The sequence below is a fragment of the Dermacentor silvarum genome, chromosome 1 (genome assembly GCF_013339745.2).
Source record: "Dermacentor silvarum isolate Dsil-2018 chromosome 1, BIME_Dsil_1.4, whole genome shotgun sequence".
Classification (NCBI taxonomy): domain Eukaryota; kingdom Metazoa; phylum Arthropoda; class Arachnida; order Ixodida; family Ixodidae; genus Dermacentor; species Dermacentor silvarum.
This window is the reverse complement of record NC_051154.1, coordinates 57605428-57630423: the sequence shown is the minus strand read 5'-3', so window position 1 is coordinate 57630423 and position 24996 is coordinate 57605428. Positions and strand designations below refer to the sequence as shown.

General features: G+C 46.4%; 1 protein-coding gene across 1 annotated transcript in view; it reads left to right on the top strand.

Moving 5' to 3' along the window:
• LOC119463829 (homeobox protein Nkx-2.5) overlaps positions 1–9867 on the top strand; it is a 46060-nt gene extending 36193 nt beyond the window's left edge. The window contains exon 3 of the mRNA XM_037724651.2: positions 8230–9867. Coding sequence (XP_037580579.1) covers positions 8230–8538 — 309 coding nt within the window. The 3' untranslated portion in view covers positions 8539–9867. The remainder of the gene's footprint in view (positions 1–8229) is intronic.
• The last annotated feature ends 15129 nt before the right edge of the window (positions 9868–24996 follow it).

The following is a 24996-nucleotide window of genomic DNA, read 5'->3' as shown; positions in this document are numbered from 1 at the left end:
CAATTTACATCAGCCTGGCCGCTATCTTAGGTCTCTAGCACGCCAATAATATGCGTTAAGAAAAGGGACAGACAACAGATGCCACTCACTGTTTGAATCGGTGTAAGCGGAGCTTTAAAAGATTACTGCGCAAACCGGCACACTAGTGTAAGAAGCGCGTAGTCGTTTTCGGTGACGAGCATGTCCCGAACTAATTCGCCCCCGAAATGGTAAAAGCCGCGACGGCGCACAAAGCGACGGCGGGGGGGGGGAGGGGGGGGGGGGGGTCATTTCGCGCACGCACATACGCACAGCCACGAGGCCGGCTCAGCCAGCTAAAACACAGCCTTCGAGATTTGCTTCTACCCGATCAGAGCCAGCTCCGGAGCGTGGATTAGGGCGCCACTTATAGCCCAAACACGGTGAAGTCGCAGATTTTCAGTAGCCCAAATATAGCCACATAGCCAACTCGTCCAAGTCGACTCCAAAAATTTTTCCCGTAGCCCAATTTGGCTATAAAAAGCCAAACCTGGCAACACTGTGCTCTCGGAGAAAATAGATATTCCTTGGCTTTTGCCACCTGCACTTCCGTTTGTGAATATGGTTATGTAGTATGCAAAATTTCTTTTTTGCGAGAATTTAGAACTGTATATTACTTATTTCTCGAACGAAATCAGGTGCGAAAGTAATTGCCGCCCAGATAGCAGTGCTCTGCTCCATCTAATCAGCTCCGCGCAGTTTGGCGAACGCCACGGACCTCGCTCGTCTGCCAAATAGCAACAAGTGCACAAGCTGCGTGTCCCCAAAAAACATCGACGGGCACCGCTAATTCACTTGCGATCTTTCCACGGTGTCGAGCGAGGGGGGAATAGAGGCGTAGAGTGGCCGAGCCCTTCTTCTGGTTCTAGTTTCTGTTTGTCTGGCATGGCTCGTAGCTCTCGCTACCCTGAGCAAAGTCGGTGAGTATGAGTGAAGATGAACAGTAAATCGCGTGTTAAATTCAAGAGTTTGAACGCAGAGACCTTCGTCTCTGCTTTTATTTATTCCACATGACTCGCATCATCATCATCATCTTCAGCCTATATTTATGTCCACTGCAGGACGAAGGCCTCTCCCTGCGATCTCCAATTACCCCTGTTTTGCGCTAGCTGATTCCAACATGCGCCTGCAAATTTCCTAACTTCATCACCCCACCTAGTTTTATGCTGTCCTCGACTGCACTTCCCTTCTCTCGGTATCGATTCTGTAACTCTAATGGTCCACCGGTTATCCATCCTACGCATTACATCGCCTGCCAAGTTCCATTTTTTCCTCTTAATGTCAACTAGAATATCGGCTATCCCCGTTTGCTCTCTGATCCACACTGCTCTCTTCCTGTCTCTTAACGTTAGGCCTAACATTTTTCGTTCCATTGCTCTTTGTGCGGCTCTTAACTTATACTCGAGATTCTTTGTTAACCTCCAAGCTTCTGCCCCATATGTTAGCACCGGTAGAATGCAATGATTGTACACTTTTCTTTTCGACGACAGTGGTAAGCTCCCAGTCAGGATTTGGTAATGCCCGCCGTATGCACTCCAATCGAATTTTATTCTTCTGTAAATTCCTGTCTCATGATCAGGGTCCCCTGTGGGTAGTTGACCTAGATGAACGTACTCCTTTACAGGCTCTAGAGGCTGACTGGCGATCCTGAATTCTTGTTCCCTTGCCAGGCTATTGAACATTATCTTTGTCTTCTGCATATTAATCTTCAACCCCACTCTTACACTTTCGCGGTTAAGGTCCGCAATCATTTGTTGTAATTTGTCCCCATTGTTGCTGAATAGGACAATGTCAGCTGCAAACCGAAGGTTGCTGAGATATTCGCCGTTGATCCTCACTCCTAAGCCTTTCCAGTCTAAGAGCTTGAATACTTCTTCTAAGCATGCAGTGAGCATTGGAGAGATTGTGTCTCCTTGCCTGACCCCTTTCTTGATAGGTAACTTTCTACTTTTCTTGTGGAGAACCAAGGTTGCGGTACAGTCCTTGTAGATATTTGCCAATATATTCACGTATGCATCCTGTACTCCTTGGTTACGTAATGCCTCTATGATTGCTGGTATCTCTACTGAATCAAATGCTTTTTCATAATCTACGAAAGCCATATAGAGAGGTTGATTGTACTCCTCAGATTTCTCTATTACCTGGTTGATGGCATGGATATGATCCATCGTAGAATATCCCTTCCTGAAGCCAGCCTGTTCTCTTGATTGGCTGAAGTCAAGTGTTGCCCTGATTCTATTAGAAATTATCTTTGTGAATATAGAATACTGAAAGCTAGCTAATGGAGTCTACAAGCAGGCGCGGATCCAGGGGGGATGTCCGGATGTCCTGACCCCCCCCCCCCCCCCTCAGATTTCTGCATCGCCCGCTCTCTGACAGGGGGATGGCCCTGTCGCAAAAAAATATGGCCACCAGCATTCTTCAAAAGTATTTTTCGCGAGTACCAGTTGTAGCAGCCATGTAGAAGTAAAGCTAGCTTACTCACAAGCTTAGTTGTATTCCGTAGGGGTGTGGTTTCGCGAAGTTGCCGTAGTTATTTTTTCTCATGAACACCTTGGACCTCCTGGCTCCGGCCGTGCGTCGAATGAACGAGGGGACGTCCCTTTTGCCAAGCACGCCGATGTGCGCGCGAGCGCCTTCGCACCTGATTAACTTAGCTCCCCCTCGGGGTGTCATCGGTTGCCTCATTGGATGTCATCGGTTCCGCGCCCAACCTGCTTAATGAAAGAGATCTCTCGCTGAAGTGTTTATATATAATTAATAACAACTAACAGCTAAACTAAGAACTACTCATAGGCAACATTTTTTAAACTGTGATCACAGTTACACGTTGACAATATCCAGCACGAGCACAGTACCGTTCGTACGCTACAAGTTTTTCATTGTAACTTCGCAGTTTTATTGTCGTACATTAAGCATAGGAGGCTCAAACCCGCCGGATCCTTTTATCTGAGTGGGCGTTCTCGCGGAGCATGGGCGAAGCGTTCTCGCGGGAGCGTGACGTCAACGGCCAACGCGAGCGCGCTGGTCTAGGATGGCGTCGCGTGGTTAGAGAAACAGGAGCAGATGCGCACCTTGTGTAAAAGGATGACGTCGAGTGGGAAACAAAACATGAAGACGCTGGCTCGCGCTCTCGGCTAACACGCCACATCCTTCTTCTTGTAGGTGGCGTCGTGAGTCTTCATACGCGGTGATTCGCATATCGTAAACACCCAGCGTGAGTCTTCATACGCGGTGATTCGCATATCGTAAACACCCAGCGTATTGGTTGCCGCGTTGGAGCGGGGCGTTACGCCCGTATTCAAGAATGTTCCTCTAGTCAACACAACACGTCGACTCAAGAGGAAAGATAGCACCGCCATCCCTCCAAAGAAGTGTTCACTGAGCTTCATGACCATTCACGGGAATTCTTTATAATTGTCGCGTCTTTATCAGTCGGGAGGCGGCGCTGTGCTCAACAAGGTGGAGTGGAGGAAGAGCTTCGAGTCGAGGGCTGTTTGAGAATAGGGGAGTTAGTCCTCCAAAGCAAACGAAGGTGTCTCAGCCGAACACAAGGATCTTCTTAAGGCAATCAAGGTGTCCCAATAGAACTCCAAAAATGGGCGCGTGCTTACGCATTTATAACGAACCTGCCACAGATCATCCCAAATTTTATTTTAAGAAACAAAACAGGCTAGATATACCGGGTGTTCAAAATTAAGCTTTATGGTGTTCTTAAAATTAGGCACTGGGAGGCACGTGAAGAACACCTGCGCAAATAAGTTATGTGGCCAGGGGGACACAAAGTGAGATGATATAATTATTGCTGTTAGCAGCCGAATCAACTAAAATTGAATAATTAACTTTTTATTGACTGCAGTAAGTGTGTATGTTTGTATTCAAAAGTTAGAGGCAGTCGTGTTTCTACACAGTTTCACTTGGAAGAATTCTTCTAGCATGTCTGTGCTACGAGATATCCAACTCCAAATTTTAATTGTCGTTCGCACGATTACGCATGCAACTTGCAAGAGAGTGAGGATCGGCGCAAAGCTCCTCCCTGATGTGACGCGGCTGTTGCGTGAGGTGTAGAGTCTGACAACGGGGCGGAGGCATTGGCAAAGATAATAACTGTCCCCCTTCCCCTCACGGCTGACAAAATGAAAAAAAAAAATATCGAAGAACCCGTAACCGCTGTCGTAACACGCGACCGCGCAGCCTGTAAAGATGGCGGCAGCTGCCATGCCGAGATAATGGCGCGAGCGGAGAAGCCGGAGGGCAGTGCGCGTGCGTAATGGTGACTAGACAACCGGGCATGGTCCTTGCCTGGGCTACGCAAATAAAGTGACTGCTGATTTCCAAGTATGGTAAGTTTTATTGAAATCAAGAGCACCAACTGCACCATCGACAGCAGAAACCTTTTTAGCTATGCTAACGAATATTTCATACTGCCGCTTTAAGTTTGGTGTTGTCATGCACAAATCTCATGACAACACTTCACCCATCAAGATGTGAATGCCCTAAAAATGTTCAAAATGCCTCCCTTCCACAGCAACACAAAGCATAAACCGCTCTCGCGGCGACTCGATAACTCTGCGCAGTACAACAATTGAAATTTGGAGTCGGATATCTCGGAGCACGGACACGCTACAATAATTCTTCCGACTGATACTGTGTAGAAACATGACTGCCTCTAAGTTTTCTATACAAACATGCCCACTTACTGCAGTCTACAAAAAAATAATTGTTCAATTTTGGTTAATTAGGCTGCTCACAGCGATAATTATCATCTCACTTTGTTCCCCCTGGCCACAAACTTATTTGTACCGGCGGTCTTCATTTGCCTCCCAGTGCCTAATTTTAAGAAAACCATAAAGCTTAGTTTTGAACACCCTGTATTATCAGGCACAGCCGCCATGCACATGGCTGTATTGGGTAACGTCCTTTTCCTATAAGCTCGGAGAAACCGATACCTGGCTTCGCTACAGGTCTTCTTCCTCTTTCTGGGGTTTCACGTGCCAAAACCAGTTCTGATTATGAGGCACGCCATAGTGGAAGGCTCCGGATTAATTTTGACCACCTGGGTTTCTTTAACGTGCACTACAACGGAAGCACGCGGGCGTTTTTGCATTTCGCCTCCATCGAAATGCGGCCGCGGCAGCCGGGATTCGATCCCGCGATCTCGTGCTCAGCAGCGCAACGCCTGGACTAACTGAGCCACCACGGCGGGCTACAGGTGTTGCTCTAGCCGTATGAAACGCGGGTTTGTCGTGAGCAGAAACGGTGAATTTCGGTAAATAAGAAAGGCTACTATCATCATCATCATCATCATCATCATCATCATCATCATCATCATCATCATCATCAGTGACAGAAGCTGACCCCCCCCTCAGAAAAAACCTGGATCCGCCCCTGTCTACAAGTATTGCTTTTTGGGCTAGTTGGTTAGATGCATCAGAGGTGGTCATAGTGCTAGAAGACACGGATAAGAACGAGAGAACAAGACGAGCGCTCGTCCTGTTCTCTCGTTCTTGTCCGTGTCTTCTAGCGCTATGGCCACCTCTGATCTAGCTAATGGGTCTATAATTCTTCAATTCTTTAACATCTCTCTTCTTATGGATTAGTATAATGCTGGCGTTCTTCCAGCTCTCTGGTACACTTGAAGTCATGAGGCATTGCGTATAAAGGACCGCAAGCTTTTCTAGCATGATATCTCCTCCATCTTTGATTTAATCGACTGTTATTCCATCTTCTCCGGCAGCTTTTCCCCTGGAAAAGCTCGCATAATGCACCATATATCTCGCATAATGACTATACAGGGTGTCCCAGCTATCACGCAGCACGATTTAAAAAAAAGAGGAACGGCGTTACGCGAAGCAAACCTAGTGCGTAGTGTTTCCAGTACACTGGAGTAGCCGCCAGTAATTTTTTCGTTACTGAGATTTAATTAATTATTTGTAATTAATTATTGAACTCGAGAAGTACTGTCCTAATTATCAAAAATGTAAATGAGAAAGTTGTAGAGCAACATGAAAAACTCCCGATACAGCTTTCTGTTGCTCAGTACGTGCTACATAAAAGTGTTTTTCCGAGCATGAAACAAGCCCGCGAATACACGCAAAGTGCCTCGAGCGGCCAGTCGTGCGGCAATTCTGCATGCATTTGCGGGCTTCTTTCACGCTCGGAAAGACACTTTCATGTAGCACGTATTGAGCAATAGAAAGCTGTATCGGGAGTTTTTCATGTTGCTCTACAACTTTCTCATTGACACTTTGATAATTAGGGCAGTACTTCTCGAGTTAGATAATTAATTAGAATTAATTATTTAAATCTCAGTAACGAAAAAATTAGTGGCGGCTACTCCACTGTACTGGAAACAATACGTGCTAGGTTTGCTTCGCGTAACGCCGTTCCTCTTTTTTTTTAAATCGTGCTGCGTGATAGCTGGGACACCCTGTATATCAACAGTATAGAGAAATGAGAACAGTTAGGGTCAGAGAGAGAGAGAGAGAGCGGCACACTTTATTAGGTTAAAAAGGTGGGCCCGATGTATGATCCTATGAACCATGTGTACGACACCCTGTGTCCTGTACGTCCAAGCAAAATGCATTGACGTTTCGTAATCAGAGTATAGTGAAGTACTGCTGCTGGCTGTTGGCTATGCTATACATTAACGAGGTCAAATCGACCAAAGGATTTATAGGAATGAAAGCTGCCACACTTTACTGTATCTGCAGGCCCGATTCGGCATGAGAGCACTGCGTAATCATCGCGTTCAGGTTTACGTGCCTACTGAGACACGCGAAACTTTACATCAGAACCGATGTACCTCAGATAATACAGCCAGCGATATGTTCTGGGAAAAGATAGAGGCAGAGTGGCCCCAGATGTCGTAGCTTCAAGCGATCGGAGGACCTGCTGTTTCGACGGAGCGCGCGTCACATGCTGAACTAAGGTCTTTTGCGAAATAAAAAAGAGAGAGAAGGAACAAAAATGAAGCTGAGTGGAGACGCTTTGGTTCTATGCAGTAAAGGTACTCGCACAGTGAGTGTATGGCCGTCATTCTTCTCGCGAATCTTCCGCTCTGTATCGAAACTATATTCCTGTGATCATTTTATCGTTGCCCTATGTGACAGTTTTCGTTGAGAAAGTGCGGAACAGGCATTTACTTTTGTATTTGTATGGGTAATACGATCAGTGACGCGCAAGTTAAAGTAAAGGCAAATGGGCATGGCATAAATTGTAAGAGCACCGAAGCGGAACTTTCTGAAACATATGAAGCATGCTATGGGGCTATGTTCAGCATTTCGGCGCTCTTATTGCGCATGAGCAAAGTACCCGTCTCTTGATTTTCTATACATTGTTAGTGCTTAGGAGATATTGGGGCATATGACTAGTTTACTTTTGGCTCCACCAGTGGCGCCAGGAACGCCTTTTTTTTTTTTCATGGAGAAGCCACGTTTCCTTTTTCACTACTTGGGACAGAGACCAGGGAGTCAGCAGAACCAGTCGTCTCTGCAAATAAAGGAGTACGTTCTTTCCGATGTCTTTGTATTCTTATTCTATACCTTGAGTGCGTACTGGAGAGAAAAGAAGGCGGAATTTTTGAGCACGGAGCGGGTATAGATGCAAGAAAAGTGCTCAAGTTGGTGTTGCTTGCCTGTCGATATTGATTTCTTTGATCCCCAAAATATGTCTGGCCAAGAAGCCAAGACCAGGGTCCTCCTAGACGGAAATATTAACTTTTTTTTTGTTTTCAAACAACGCTGTCCCCGGCCACAGCAAGCCGCTAGAGAGCAACAGAAAGAAGTACGAATTCATCTTCTCCATTTATTTTGGTGCTCATAAATTTTGCTCCATACATTGACCCATTTACTTTAAAAGAATCATGGTCATAATCATCTAGAATGAAGTATAATTTTGACCTCGCGCTGGATCATGACCATGATTAATAATTGAGAATTAAAAAGAACTATTTGGCATGCGTTTTGGGAAACACGTATAGCGCTAAATAAGTGCTGCTGACAAACGCTTCGATTAGGGCATTTACAAAAGTTAGCGAACACCTAGAAGATGTCACCTGCTAACTCTTGGCGGCTTTTTAGGCCACGCACTATATAGCAGTCCTCGCCACTCACGCTCTTGTCCACTAACTCTTAAGGTTTACCGCGTTCTGTCGAAATGGAAAAAAACATCGCCGCGTGTACCTTTGCGATCGCTGTCCTTGTGACGCAGGTGAAGATCTGGTTCCAGAACCGGCGTTACAAGTGCAAACGCCAGAAGCAGGACAAGTCCCTGGAGATGGTGGCGGCTGCCACCGCGCGCCGCGTGGCTGTGCCCGTGCTGGTGCGTGATGGCAAGCCGGCTGCCGTGCCGTTTGCTCCGTCCGCGTACCCAATGCACCCATACTTTGCCGGCACCGCTACCCTGGGCCCGCCGCCGCCGGCGCAGCCGCAGCCGCCCACCCAGCCGCCGGACGTGCTTCTGTACCCGACCATGGTGGGCCACAAGCCGGCCTCCGCCACAGCCATTAAGTCTTGGTGAACGCAGCAGAACTGCGCGTATACATCCTGCGCGAGTGGGTGCGTTCATGTGTGTGTTTCGCGCTGCGCGAACTTCTGCAGCGTAATTCATCTCTCGCAAGCGTCGCTTGCACTGCTGCACCGTCCACGATCTTGAAGGAGAAAGGCTCACGGGGCCGGGGGAAATCATGACCTGTACCTATAGGGGCGTACTTGAGGAAGAAATGAAGGTCCCAGTAACGAGAGCAGCCATCTACGATAGTTTGGTACCTAAAAATCCCTGGCAATACTGACACACTACAACATATACACCAAATAGACTTGTTCGTCCCATCAATACTAGTGTTGTAGCATTCAAAGGAAATGTGGCATCGAACAAGGTAAGGGGTGCTCTGACTATTATAGCGTGAGAGCGAAGTTAAAGCTTCGAAAAAAGAAAAAGAACTTGCAAGAAGAAACACATTAAAGAAAAAAAGAAAGGAAATATCGTCTAGGTGACATTTACATAATAAAAATAAGGTGTATAGATTTGACAAACGAAAATATATTCACCTTTGACTCACGCAAATTAACTGCTCTTGTGTTGTACGCCCGAAGTACCGACAAGAGCACCTTGCGTTCTTGAAAATGGCGTATATGTTGGTCAGAAGGACAATTAAACATTCATTTCGACACAAACTTATCTGGCCGAGGCACTTATTGAGGCAGTAATAGCACACCTCGGAGAGTCGACGCTGAGCCACGACTGCGTGTGCAAATCTGGTGCAACAAGACGAATGTGATTTTCAGTTTACTAATTCAAATAGTCGTTATAACATTCTCCAATATCCCTCCAACAGGTTTCAGCATTACTTTACAACAAGGAATTTCAATGCATTTTAAACGATTGAGGCGGGTGTCCCCGCAATAATCATGGTCACACGCCTATACAGCCATGAAGGGGTGACAGGGCATTATATACGACACTAGCTGCTTCAACTGAACATAATTATTGCAACACACGAGACTGTTGGTTTCAGGAATCCTTTATTGCGTCCCGGCCAAGCCATTTGTTGCATGAATCCTATTTTGCGTATGCGTGAAAAATATGCTATTCAAGTGATAAGATGACCGGCGAGCGCTAGCAGTGAGCATGCAGCGCTGCGCATGTCCATGCTCTGCTGTATAGGCTTTGAGTAACACAACTAGTCGGACAACCTATACCACTGTACTTGTATACTTGAGGAGGGTGAATGTAAACTTGCCTCATATCATGGGCCCAAAGAAGGCCTTGGTCTGTACTCCTCACAGGGATACAACGTTAAACGCGTTCTAAGAACGCGGCTGAAACATGTATGACCATAAAATGTGTTTTTTTTTTCCCAACCATGTCTCCGACTTCTTTAATTTAGGATCATTTCTGTCCTTCGCGTCTGCCTTCGACAGTTGTTGCATATGATATTTTTGTTGTTGTTTGATTCATGTGCATGGTCGACATTCCAAGGCAACAATGGGGATATGAGAGGCGCCCTACATGGAGGGCTCCGGATTAATTTTGACTTCCCGAGTTTTCTTAATGTGTACCCAAAGCTGCGCGCCCGGGAATTTTGCGTTCCACCACATCGAAACGCGGTTTCAGTGGGCGGTAATCGAACCGGCCACCTTGTATTCACCGGCTGAACGCCCTATAGCGACTGAGCGGCCCCCACGGCGAGTGTGTACCACGTGCGGACAGCATAGGCGGCAAGTTGTTGATTCATTTTTAAATGCAATTTATTCGTTCAAGAACCCGTTGCGAAAAGAAAAAAGAAAAAAAAAAGCAAGCACGTAAGGATAAAAAGAAAAAAAAAAAACGACAACTGCTTCAAGTGCGAGGAAGGTATACATAAACCTCGGGGGAGTATAATGGATTATTCTCCCCTAGCGAAATAAGATTTTTAATTGGTAGCATTCAGGCTGGGCCCCCGAAGGAGTCCGCGAGTTTAGTGGCTCAGCAAAAGGGTGCACTTACGATAGTGCCACTGCAGGCCCGCTGTTTTGAGATCAAACCAAATTAACCGTATTAAAGCGAACTAAAGCACCCCCAGCGACGTCGTCTTTTGATCATTTTTTAGAAAGGACTCAGGAGTGCATCTTACTGCATCTAAATGCCCTTAAACTTTAAGCACGTGCCCCAGGTCGCGGCTGTGTTTAATTAGCGTGAATGCGGTATGTGCGCTAAGTAAAAAAGTTACACATTTTGCATACCTGCAGATAGGCGTCGGATTGTTTCAGAAAGCGCCGCTTGTGTGGCGTACGGGATGTCACTCTATAATGCCCTGCGGTGTCCAAAGCGATTACCATCACAACAGAGGGGCCAAGCGAACGCTAGCAGTGTTTGGCGACGCACCTTCTTTGTGTATATAGATTTCTTCATGGGAAGAGGGGGAAATTGAATCTCTCCAAGCTCCTAATGCGACGCGCTGTGCATGGTAGTTTAGTATGCAGCGTCTGCGTTCTAACGCTCACGCCCTAAAACAAAGTGCAACGCCTGCGACCGTCAGCAGCTTTATTGGCTGCAGCTGCCCACACGTTGCGGTAGCTTTTTTCTTCTTTTTTTTTTTCCTTTTTTTGTTAATCAGGACAGGGACGATTAATTAAGTTTGTAAGGCACTGTACGACATCACTTCGTGTGATAAATGCGAGTGAGCACTCGTTCTTCGCCGTTCTTCGCACTGATTTTTTCTTCGCGTTATTCATTCCCATAGCTGGTTACCGCGTGTTGTTGCGATTAATGGGGTATTTGCAATTACGTTAGTATTCCAATTAGCTCGTTTCTCCCATTGTCCTACCCATTCCCGCAGACACCGCCACTGGAAAACAACTTTTTATCTGCTAGAGAAAATTGCGAGTTGCGTGCATCAAGTAAATGTAGAGCTCGCGAGAGTATGTTCGCTGTGCAGCAGTGACAAACAGCTCCTTTCTGCGGGGACATGGAGCAGCGTCTTCAGAGTGAGGTAGGCAGCCTTTTCCACCATTCTCGCTTGGCTCGGCTGAGCAGAAACTGGGTGAGCTCTGAAGAGTTTCAGACTCTTAACGAGGAAGTTGTGTTTGGCAAACTCAAGCAAAATAGTTTTACAATATTTGCACGTGTAACCAACGAGGCGTGCCTCTCGTGTGATGTTTGCGATGGGTCGTGGCACGCGAGTATTAACCTTCAGGCCTTCAAAAATAGAAACTTATAGCGCTATTAGGCAAGCGCTGTCATCTTTACTTCGTCATTGTCAGGCGGCTCACTGCAGGAGCTTTGAGAGACAAGCACGTGAATATGCTGTCGCAAATGTTACGCATTGTTCTTTCTGTCCAAACGTGCGGAAAGCCATGTCATGGAATCAATGTATGAAGTAGGAAAAGGAGCGAAGGCTGTCAACTTTTCAGGAGCAAGTCTCACGTCTTTATGCATTGTTGTGTACGTTAGGTTTGCCGTTTGCATGTCCTGCTTTTGAAAAAAAAAAAGCAAGAAATTCACCGACGATTACGATACGCCATAATACGAAATTTGAGCGCAGCTCTATACGTGTTTTCATATCGCGGTATATTGGCTGGCGCGGACAATCTGTCCCGTGCGGTACATTGCAAATGGAGCGAAGTGTGGCGCGACTGCCTCGCTAATCGGGAGATCGCGAGACGCAGCGCGTTGGTGACGCGTGGGCGCGATTAACAGTACCTATAAGTACCTCGGCGTACACATACCTATAAGTACCTCGGCGTACACATAAACGAAGGAAAGAATTACTCAAACAACCACCAAGATAATCTGAAAATAAAGGGGAAGCGGAATGTAGCAATAATGAAACACAGAGCACTGTGGGGCCACAATAAGTATGAGGTGGTGCGTGGAATCTGGAAAGGAGTAATGGTGCCAGCGCTAACATTCGCAAATGCCATTATATGCTTAAAATCGCATATCTTGTCGGGTTTGGAAGTTAACCAAAAATCAGTAGGTCAGTTGGCTTTGGGAGCCCATGGTAATACCACAAATGAGGCAGTGCAGGGTGACATGGGTTGGGCCTCTTTTGAAGTCAGAGAAGCACAGAGCAAAATTAGTTTTGAAGAAAGCCTCAGGAACATGGATGAAAATAAATGGGCGGCTAAAGTGCACAAGTATCTCTACATGAAAAGCGTGGACACAGAATGGAGGAAGAGGTCAATTAAGTTGGCAACCAAGTACAGGATAATCGAAACTGTAAATGTACAACTAGGAGTCATCAGAAAGAAAGTGAGAGAAATAGAGACCGTGAATTGGATGCAAAGAATGGAAACAAAAAGGACAATGGAGATTTACAAGAATGAGAAGAAAGAAATTAGAAGGGAAAATCTGTACGATAACACAAAGGGCAGTGCCTTGCTATTTGAGGCTCGAGCCGGTTGCCTAAGGACGAAAACATATCGGAACAAATATTCGGAACTAGATGAGACATGTGCATGCTGCAGTAAAGAGCCAGAAACCACTCAGCACATCCTGATGGAATGCGACGGGATCCACCCAGCGAGAACCGTAGGTAACGTGCAACTCCCAGAAGCGCTTGGTTTCAAAGTGGAAGGAAACATAAACAGATCAGCTGTAGAGATCAGCAAGAGACGATTGGAGTACTGGTGGAAAAAAAGCAGGGAAAAGATGGATACGACCTGATCTCTTAAAATCATAGGCAGCGGCACAAGATAAATTTTTGAAAAAGAAAAATAATAATGAGAGGTATACAAAAATGCTAGATAAAGAACATGTATAGTATACCTGATTAAATCAAGCAGGCTAGGTGACTATTTGTCGCCGCCCCGTCTCAAAGGGGATGCCAATAAATCATCATCATCATCATCATCAGTAGCCGCCGCAGACAGACCTCCGCTCATGCAGCGCTTTGTTTCCAAATATGGTATCGGTGGACGTGCTAGCCGCATGCCAGCGGTGCGCAAACGACGGCGCGCTACTCTGGCGCCATCTCGTAGAGGTCGTCGCCGCAGAGCCCATCTTGTGCGGCACTACGATTTTCTTCTGGCGCTTTCGCCGTGCCCTCCTCCTCCGCTTTCCACCCGATGATCCCGCTGCACCCTCCTGCTCCATTTTCCTCCTCGCGCTCTCTTCTCTATCGCCGTCTTTGATCGCCCGCTGCGCTCTGCGTTCGCTCTTTCACCCTTCACTGTGCTCGTTTGCTCGATTACGCGGAAAGACAACGACGACGCGAAACGCAGGAACGGGCGCCTAAGAGCTGCGCTCTAAAAAAAAAGAGAAAAAATGACATTTTACTTGTCGAATACGGCAAAGTACCACGACCACGTAAAAACGTTCTACCGCTAAGCATACTAACTTAGTACCACCGGAAGTGACCCCTGGTTAGCGTCCCTGCCTTCCCTCCTCTTTTAATCTCGCTCGTTCAGCCGGAATACAAGCGCTTATCTACCCTCGGCCCGGCTTGTATGTTTTCAGTGTGAGAAACAGTCACTGGATTACTATATTCTAGATGGTCTAGATCATTCAATTTTTATCTACTCTTTGAAAAGAAAAAAAAAAAAACACGGTCAGACACATTAGCAAGTTCGAGGAAGTTGTCGATGGCACATGTAAATAACAAAAGCTTGACTTATCAGCCCTATCTTAGTCTCCATAGAACAATTATTATCGGCTATATAAGCAAGAACTTGCTTCGTGGATTAGCAGGCTAGAGCAGGCGGGTTCAAGTCGACTTCTCTGCTTTCCTTCGAATACCCTGCCCCCCTCTCTCTCGCTCTTGGTAACAATGGCCAAAAATGGTTGTCGTAGAACCTTATTCAACGCCGTGACATTGTCACGGATACAAACACACACGAGCCCACTTAGGTATTTTTGCACTGGGATTAGTTTGCATGACAATTAAAAGGACCGCAGTGGTAGTGACGAAGTGACACACACACACGGCTTGGTCACCGCTTCTACGAGGAGGGTCACATTCATGGCATCCGGTAGTAGATTGGCGAAGCAGCAGAAATTTCCTTTTTTGGGGGGGTTGCTTCGCCGACCAAAAACGCAACATGTTTGTTCGGATTTGGTTCAACGTAGTATTTCGGCAACGCAAAACAGAAGAAACGACGCAACATAATAAACCAACGTAGCTGGCGGCTGTGCCTGCTCAACATGATGGCCTGCTGCGCCCGGCCTGGCCGTCACATGCCACTGCATTCGCGGCGCCTCCGCTTGGAGGCGCCACTGGTCCAAATTGATCCCGCGCCCGGAGCCTATGGAAACGCGGCACGTCTGCATTAGGTTATCGTGCAGTGCGTAAACCTTCTGTCTGGTCGCGAATGTTGGCCTACATGTAGAAGTCTCGTATCCCTCATGGCTGAAATTGGCATTTCGATCCTTGCAATAGCTCGCAAGTGTGACATGCCAGTAATTTTAGTAAAACAACAAACTTAATCAAATCTATGCACGGTGTACATGGATTGTATTGACGTCTATGGTTCGTGCCATATGGAAAGCTCTACATCGGAGTTCTTTATACCAGCATACGGAGAGAAATTATTACCAAGATTAATTAAGCTGTGTCATGTTACAACGTATACAACGGCACAACTCTATGCAAAACTTTCTGCCTTACGCTTCAAATGTGTACAGACAGGGCTTGTTAGCCGGGTAGTTTTGAATGATTCGCAAGAGTGATTATTCTGCATAAAAGAAGTCAGCTTAGTAAAAGTAAACAACACGTTATTTTTATATATGAAATACAGGAGGATTACGCTATAGCTAGGGGTTTTTATCATTACATCGCGGCATGTAATTTCATATGCCGATAAGAACCCGCTGCTCTGTTAAAACAATTCACAGACTTCGGCTAGGCACAGCCTATACTAGAAGCTTCCTGTTTAAGATAGATAAAACTGACAGCACTGCAATCTCCCGTGAAGAGGCTGATGAATACATTGAGCGTATTCTTTTACATTGTTACAATACATAATCACAATACAATACAATACTTACCGTAAGAGGCTTTCGACAAAGCTACATGCTCTGGATAGGCGGCCACTATCATTAGGAAAGATCTTCCGTGCATGATCATCAGAAAAATTGCAACACATTTCTGCACGCGCCATATAGTACGGTTTTCGGAGGAATCGGAAATATGAAAAATTTAGTCAGGTGATGGTACCTTTAATCTCATTCTTGTTCTTGGCTCTGGAATAATTTTTACCATGCAGTTCGGTTCTTTAACATGCGCGAAAACCTGCGCTCCAACACTTTCCATTCCACTTCATTGGAATGCGGCCAGCAATCGAACTCTCGACTTTGTGCTCAGCCGCAGAACACATTGTTTCACGCACTATTTTGTTACCCCTAGAAATGGGCTCAATTTCGACGCTTTTATGTTTCAGAACTTTATTTCACGACGTAGTTGTCGCAATGTATACTGCGATACATAACATTGTAGCCAGCTCACAGGTGTTTTGAGTGCATGTATAGCAGGTAATAATTGTTCAGACAATTTTTGGGAATTCTTATGTGAAAGTTCAAAGAAGCACCTCAAGGAACACGAATGAAAGTAATAATTTGCTATTTTAGTATAAGTATTGAGAGTAAAAAAAATAATCTCAGATTTAGAAAATATGCACCTGGTTCTTAGTCCCCAACTTTTGTAAGCCAGATCATACAAAAAATGTCACAGTTTCGCCCTAAGGGCGAAGCAATGAATGCGATAGCAACACAGCAATGTCATACGAAGTAAGGTGAGCGGCTTTGGTAGCAATATGAATTGTAGTAAACATGAGCTGATTAAGTAAGCAGGTGTGCTGCGGCGTAAGTAGACCGACATGAAGAGAGATTCGATGACCACGAGAAGGCGCGTGTGAAACGGTGGTGTTGATGAGAAGCGCTGCCCGTGGGCAGCGCGTGCGAAGGGACACACCTGTAGCGCTGCACTGCCGATCCGGGCAGCATTGCATGTGTAGCGTGCGTTGGAAAATGTGGCCCGACTATTACTAACTGTGGTGTGAGCGCGCACAAACAAACATGAATAGATCACACTGAATGACTGCAGACAACGACTGTCAAAACGCTGGCAGCAAGCGCCGCAGCGGGCGAAGGTACGTGCGGTCTATCGCTTCAACGGAAACTGAGCGGCGAATGCACAGCGCATAAAGGTCAGAGCCGTGTGGAGATAAGAGACGGTGCGAGCGAGTGACGAGCGCGGTTGTTGGCAGAGTAGAAATGCACCCCCACCCCCCCGCTCCCTCCGGCGCTCGCTTCCCGCTTCCTTGCTTGCGCGTGGAAGATTGAGTGCGTTCGCTCTCCGTGACAGCGTGCGTCCCCGCACGCTTCCGCTCGGGCATACGGCGCGCGGCGAAGATTTTATCTATACGGAACCTCACGGCGACGGCGACGGCGACGCCGACGGCAGAAATCCGGTGGAAGTGTCCATATAATTGCTATCGGAATAAAACAGTATCATGAAGCTTTGCTGGTGTCACTACTATACATAGTGATGTGAAAATGTGAAAACGGGTAAGTTCTTATTTTACAGGTAGCATTTTTTTACTCATTGCAGCAGGCACCTTCTTTGTTTTTTAGTGCATTCCTTAGGCTCGCAATGCAATGGTTGTAAGGTCAGGGAGCATGCAGAAGCCTCATCATGTTTGATTATTGCGTTCGATACCTTTCCTGTGCAAGCAAGGTGGTCTAATGTGCATTCAACTGCCGCTGGAGCCTCCACATGCTCCACATTACTGTACAGTTCTGCACAGTAATGTGCAGTGTTACACAATATTGTACAGTAATAAATAAGAGCACTTGCATAGACCGTGTCGAAAATGTAAAATATTATAGACAGCTAGTCAAGCTTCGGTCGAAGGTCGATTTGAAATCAACTACGTGCTCTTATGTGAGTGAAAATCCCAAACGACGGGAAGGATTGCTCGTAATAATTTGTACATATGCCCTCGAAATGCTGATGGATAAAAGCAACGCGCGGTGGGTAAAAAAAAACGAAAAAAATAAACGAAACGAAAACAAAATTGCACTTGATATTAGTCGAACCTAATTACCAAAATAACACGCATTCATGAGCAGATCCACCGTTGTTTGAGACAAATTCGGAAAGTTTTCATTTCTCCGAGGGGGGGGGGGGGGGGAGGGCGCTCGGGCCCGACCAGCTTTCCGAAACCTGCCCATATATATATATATATATATATATATATATATATATATATATATATATATATATTATATATATATATATAATATATATATATATATATATTGTAAGCACTATTAACGTACTTCGTCGTTTTCATTTGTACATATCCATCATCATCTTCCCTGTTCTTCTACTTCTTCGCGCATGAGCTGGGGCGTTTCCTTTTTGGAATAAAAAGCGCTTGGACAGCGTGGTCGGTCTCGGTCTTATAAAGTGGTGGATGTGCGGGGTACAGGCAGCAGGTGAACGCCTCAGGTCTTGTATTTGAAGCTCTGCGCGGATGATGGTGCGGATGAGAGCACGTAGATCTGAATAAAGGGGAACTTGAGGATAGCTGCTGTCATGTTGAAGACGAAGAGACTGCAGCTCGTCTAGGCGCTGACACGTGGAAGTGATGTCTTCGACGGAAACCGGATTTTGCACGATTAAGGCGTTGAAAGCTACAGAGACAATGCCTTTTAATATGTGTCAAACGCGTTCGGCTTCCGTCATGCTAGGGTTCGCACGGCGGCACAGAGCCAAGACATCCTCTATGTATGAGGTGTAAGACTCTCGTGGAAGTTGAAGGCGCGTACCCAGCTTCTGTTTGGCGACTTCTGCATGGCCAGACGAGGAAGCGAAGATTTGACGCAGCTTAGTGGTAAACGTGGACCAATCCACGATGCCGGATTCGTGGTTGAAATACCACGTCTTTGCAACACCGGTCAAGTAGAATGCGACGTGCCTCTGTCGGTCCAACTATTGCAACAACTCAAGCGGTAGTAGTTGTCGATCCAATCGTCGACGTCATCGCCACAATGACAGAGGGATCGCGTTGAGGGCTCGTCACAGTCCAAGAGGGCAACATTGTTAGCGCAAGCAATTATATCGACACCCCTGGCAAATGTTCGCTGTTGTCATCGCCGTGATGTTCCGTCATCATCAACATCAGCCCATTCATGTCCACTGCAGGACGAAGGCCTCGCCCTGTGATCTCCAATTAACCAATTAAGTTTTTAGCTAATTACCTTATGGCCCATGTTGCAATTTACAAATTCTAGCCGTGGAGTTCGGCGAGAATCAATATTGAGACACGTATAACTCACGTGCTTTTCTCCTTTTCTCACGCCGTTGGTAGAAGACTCTGCCGAAGCGGTCTCTGAAGTCTGCAGGTTTTTTTTTTTTTACAGGGTCAAAAAAGCACGCAAACTAATTTGAAGTGAGGTGAACATACATCAACGTATTCATTCTCTTAAGCTATCCATTTAGTTGGCTACCTCTTTCTCTTTAAAAAATAGAATAAGCTTTTTCCTTTGTATATATTTAAGTATATTGTGTCTGTGCATGGTGTTCTCAGCGGAAATTTAAAAAAAAATGTTAAAGTGAGGAAACACGGATGAGGTAGCCACCGCTGGTGCTTCTAATGGGCTTGTCCTCCTATTGTCAGTATTTGCCGAAATAAAGCGAAAGTATGAATTATAAGCCGTGCACGTCCGCGCCAACAATGAAGCCGTAAGCTTTTAGCCGCAAGAAAAGTGAAAAGGTACAGGCAACGCAATAGAATCGTCAAATTATGTGGGTAACAGAACTGCGGTAATGACAATTCAGGGGTGGGCGGGGGGAGGGTAAGCTACGGATTGCAGGGGAGAGGGAGGGCACAGAAAACTCCGGAGGGGCTCGAGCCCCCTCCGAGACCCCCCCCGTAGTCGGCACCTATGGTTTGAGACACCGTTAAAACAGGCTATACATCGGATCAGAAAATGGACTACCCGAGAGAAGCTTCTGTGTCTTCATTGCTGCTGTCATTTAATATTATGGTGCCGAATCGACCAAAGCGCGTATTTTGCGTATTCTTGTTGAAGAAGTGCTAGGAGCACTGCAGGCTAGTTTCGCAATACCGTCAGTTGAAATTTTATTTTTCCAGACTGCCCAATCTGGCCAAAATTGCCAAAATTGACAAATAGTTAACGTTCAGTAGTCATTCCAGACGGCGCATGATGTTGCTAGGGGCGACAAGCTTCCGATAAGAACGGGCTAATTAATTATGGGGTTTTACGTGCCAAAACCACGATCTGATTATGAGGCACGCCGTAGTGGGGGACTCCGGAAATTTGGACCACCTGGGGTTCTTTAACGTGCACCTAAATCTAAGTACACGGGTGTTTTCGCATTTCGCCCCCATCGAAATGGGGCTGCCGTGGCCGGGAGAAGAACAGACTGAGTGCCATCGCGGCCCTTCGTTCCGCCTGTTCCTGCAGCCCCCGCAAGTTTGGCTGCCACAACGCTGAAAATTCTGGTAAATAGGTGCCTGCGACAGGCGCATCAATACACACCAAGGCCCGTATTCACAAAAAGCTCGCGCTGGAATTCTTCATAAGCGAAATGTCATCCGATACGAATGCTGGACGCATTATTAGCCAATTTAGGCCGTAGCCAATGGCAAATAGCACTTATGAACGAAAAGCTCTGTAAATTTGGACCCAGAACTTTTATACCACCTATGGATCACGCTACCCCCCCACCCCGAGCCATGCACGTGGCCAAAGCGATGACCGTGACACATCTGCCGTGCTATATGCCCTATATCAGCTCTACAGATGACTCATGTGGTGTTACTCGAGCTAGAAACATTGCTGCGTTTCTTCTGCGACCGGTCAAACTCGTTCGAACGCTACGATGACGAACAGCTGCGCGTCGGGGGTAGCATTTCGATCGTGAGATCATCACTTTACAATAGAGTCCTGGGTGCGCAGCTGCTCGTCATTGGATCTCGCGGGCCGTATTTTCCAACGATCTATTTGATTTTCTAATCTTTCCGTCCTTTCGTCTTTTAAAAGCTTTGTGCGTGATGGTACAGCGTGCACCAGCTATTTAACATTCACCGAGGAGTGTGTGTGCCTGCATGCATGCGTGCGTGTTCGGACGCACGCGAATAAACAGTTGCTGGTAGCGCCGGTACATGTCTACTTTGTTCTTTTGTGTCCGTGTAATAATCTGCGCTTAACTAGCATAATTATAATCATAGTGTCTCGACACATGCGCTAAAAACACAAGTGCTAACTTTCGTCAGACTAACAGCAAATTATTGCTAGACTGCTTTTGACACTGCATACATGTGATGTCACAGACACAGATATATCAGCCCTCACAGCTCATGAACGTAAGCAAAGAGACGCAAAATATGTGCACGTATATGCGAAAGAATATCATGGCTCAATCATGCACGCGTGGCAGGAGTCGTCGACTCAATATATAGCAAAGTCTGGCAGAGAGCTACAAAAGTCAATCAATAAAAGGATGATCAATAAATGCCACCTCAGCGACACAAAATGGCAGTTTTCTTGGGGGTCAAACTGACAGGTAAACACGCATTCCGGGATATCGTTCATTTCAGAAGACATGTCTTAAATTTGTAAATTTGTCAACAAGGTTATCATCATGCCTGCGGGAACCGCACTCAACGATGTAATCTGCTAGAAAGAATGAGTGATTCTTTCGAAACGGAAGGCTAGGAAGGGACTCACAATGAGCGTTGTGATTATTGGAGCGGTATATAAATGGTTTTTCGGTCTCGCCTATTTACAGGCTCCCGCATTTTTAGATATATCGCGCGAGAACACTATAGTCTGGTCGTACGTCGTCCTGGAAGGAACATCGCATTAGGCGACTCTTGCACAGGAGCGTGCTTAGTGCACTTGAGAGTACAGATCTGCCGGTCTCGCTGATTATCGCCGCTTAAAGGCGTTAAAATGACGCGTGATGGACGCTCGCGTGATATAGCTAAAAATGTGGAAGGCTGTACAGTTTGCTGAAGAAAGGGCATTGCAGACGTCCATTATTTTTGCTAATAGACTTACGTATCTCTAATAATTGACGCGCGTCCAGTCGCGAACATGATTTTCCATTTTATAAGAATTAGTTGAGAAAATGTTCTGACGCAGGTACGTTAAGTACCTAAATGCCACGGTAGTGCCTCAGGCTGAAAATGTTGTGCTGAAGCCTACTACAGCCAATATGTTTGTGATAAGTCACAAGTGAAACCACATGATAAAGAAAGCTTCATAAAACTGACCTGCATCGTCGTGGATCGTCGTGACAGCTACTCAGTCTTTCAAGAGTTTGCTCTGCGGACTTGACGAATGCTCAGCGGGAAAGACGTGAAGTGAAAGTAAATAATTTTTTCATTACACTTAAAAACCATCCGTCGGTATAGGTGACCCGTAAAAGAGCGAGGGATTCTGGGATACAACGTCTGCTCGCTGTTTCCGGTTCGAGGAAGCGCAGCCGCCGCCACCACTTCGCCGTTGAATCGTATTGATGCGCTTGCAGTCCGGCTTTGTCACACTCGAAGATTACCCGGTTGCAGGCGCCTAGCACAACCAGGGTTGGCTGTTCAGCCGTTGGCTGCTCAAATTCAAGTGATAAAGGTTAACTCATGTAACTACTGCCTTGCAGCATCCCTTGCTGAGTCAGCTGTGTACAAGCATCAGAGGAATGGCTGCCACTTCCAAAACTGTAACAAGGCAGAGACCATCCGTGAACAAAAAGAAAATGAACGTACAGTGCCACTTATAGGATGGCGATTATCTGTGTAAGGGCCGACACGGAATGATTCCCCAAGATATTTCTTTATCTAACATTGACTCAAGCAACGTGTAACTATTTCAGTACTCGCATGCACATATAGAGGTATTATGTAACATGGTTTTACGGCGCAAATTTAAACGGGACACAGCGTCATACATACGTACCATAGATAGAGGTAATGCGCAAGCGTAATATGTCGGCGATACGGACATTTCCCCATCTTGTTGACAAAAAAGCGAAAATTCCAAATTACGTACCACTTCAATTGAACTTCGACTTTCGACCAAGAAATACCGTTGACAGCGCGCTGTTCTCAAACATTTTTAGCACTTCATTTTCTAATTAAGCTAGCTGCGCTGTTACTGACGATATCGGTTGCAGCGACGATCACAGGGCAGTATTTACCAGGCTGCTATAGCCATCGCCCCAGCACCCGATTTTTAAGTAATGCATATACGCTTGATAAATCATTGGATAAAAATATCTGTCTGACTGACCCGCAGGGAGTGCAGTCAGTGATGGTGCGTCCAAGCAGCGGCAAATGTCGTGAGCTAAACCTGGCAGAAACAAAAACGGCCACCGAAACGAAAACCAGAGTTCATTTATGAATAAAAGCGTATCCTAGTCTTTCTTGGCTCGTCATCGTCGCACCCAGAGTGAACTGAAACCTAGAAATCAGCTGCATGAATGGTACGACATTGCTGGTCTACAAAGCGGACGGAAAGCTTTGCACGACTGACAGTTGAAGCCACGTAGAAAAACGCGTGCGCCGGGCATGCCGCCGATCATGGAGGAAGGAAACACAGGAGAGGCCCTGACGTCACTTTTTTGAAGCCGGAAGTGCAGCCATGTTGGTGTGCCACCTCTCTTTGCGCCTCCAATCAGGGGTTCTGCAGCTCGCCGGAGCAGATGGGCGCGAACTTTGAACTTGCATTGTTACGAGCCGCCGGAAGTGTGTGCTCCTGACGCGCGTCAAAACAAAGCCTACAAAACTTCTGTAGCAGGTTTAGTGAAGCAGACGCGCTCCTGTGTTTTTCCGTGGCACATTGAAGAAGACAACGAAAATCCGCGCCTTGATTGCTTGAGTGTATATGTTGCTGGCCGACACTCACACTCACAGACCCAAAACATAACTTTCAAGCTTACACACCACACTCCAAAGTCAGCTTTTCTCGCGATCAAAATGTGCTGCGTGAAAGACACTGGCGGAAAAATCGTATCTCACTTTTCAGAGACCGCGAGCAGCAGCGAAAGCTTCAGGAGCGCGGTTTCCATGGCAACGTTGACATTTGGGGTACCTGTCCCAGTGCTGCTTTGCGAGAAACAGCACGTGACTTCCGCCACACCTTCTCCAATACGTTCGTGCTGGCCAGGGCCTCTCCTGGGGTTTCCTTCCTCCATGCCGCCGATGCTACCGCGTCGTCCGTCGAACCGGAAGCTGCTAGCAGATAGCGCGCCCCACAATTCCCTGCGATTGCTCATTTTACGGGTCACCTATTGCGTCAGGCGCGTGGTCAGCCATCTAATAATAATAAAAACGTCTATTTATACGTGAGCGCAAAGTTAACCGAGTACTTTTCTTTTTTTTTTTCGTTTATATCTTTCTGGTGGAAGTGGGACTGATGCCTGGAGTACAGCACATGCTCTCTTGATTATTACTTGGTTGGATGCTTTCAGTGAACCATGCCGTCTTCGTAATACAATATAATCCAAAATAGAAAATCTACGTTGAGCTCTGACGGACCACTGCAAGTCGAATTCCAGACAATGCGACGTGCATTTACGGGAGATTCCATTATTGCGATTTACAAACCCTGTGCTCGGGGACCAATGACCCTTTTGAGCGGCACCCGCTCGGGGCACACTGTAGTTCGGATACCGAACGTCGCTAAGCGCTCGAGAAAGTGCGAACTTTGAGGTCAAGGTCGCGGCCAACAACAGTGTGAACGTCAATTAAGGCGTGCGTCAACTTGTCCGCAGCAAACGCCTCACGTCGGTAAACGCGACTGACAATAGACACAACGCTTAGAAAGAATGGAAAAGAGAGAGAGAAAAAAAGAAATCAATCTCCTATAGACTACAAGCAAACCTAACATATCCGAAATGTTCTGCGAACAAGAAGTTCTTCGCTGTGCTATTATTTTATTTTCACAACGAATTGCAAATTCTGCGAGCGCTTTTGCCTCGAGTAGGATGCAGAGAAAATGAGCACATAATCGAAAAGCCACTTCGAAAGTTTATAGGAAGTTAAAGCTACCGAGAATTTCGTTTTTCGCAACCCACTCACGACAACACTGTTTATAAAATGGGCATTGACATGATATTTTCGACTATTCCTTATTTTCCGTTAAATGAATGTCCTACGCCACTAAACCCTAGAAAAAATTGTGACAAGCCTCCGAGCATCGTAAATAATTTAATAAACTGTTACTGCATCAGCAGTAACTGCGTAGTATAAGCGCTGAGCAGTACGCGCCATCTATTGGGGAAAGAGCGCTTGTATTGTGAGGAAACCATCACCACTAGATGGCGCCAGGCTGATCGCCTCGCGAAATGGTTTCCAGGCTGCGGCTCGCCGCATGGCTCGCCGGTTCCGTCCCGTCCTGACCCTTCGCACCGTGCGTCCTCTCCACTTAGGTGTTTCTTATTTTGGGCCCGCAGCTTGGGTTGCGCAGCCTCCCTGGCTGGGCTGACGTGTTTCCCGCGTATAAGCGCTCTCTTCACTATCTAACGTA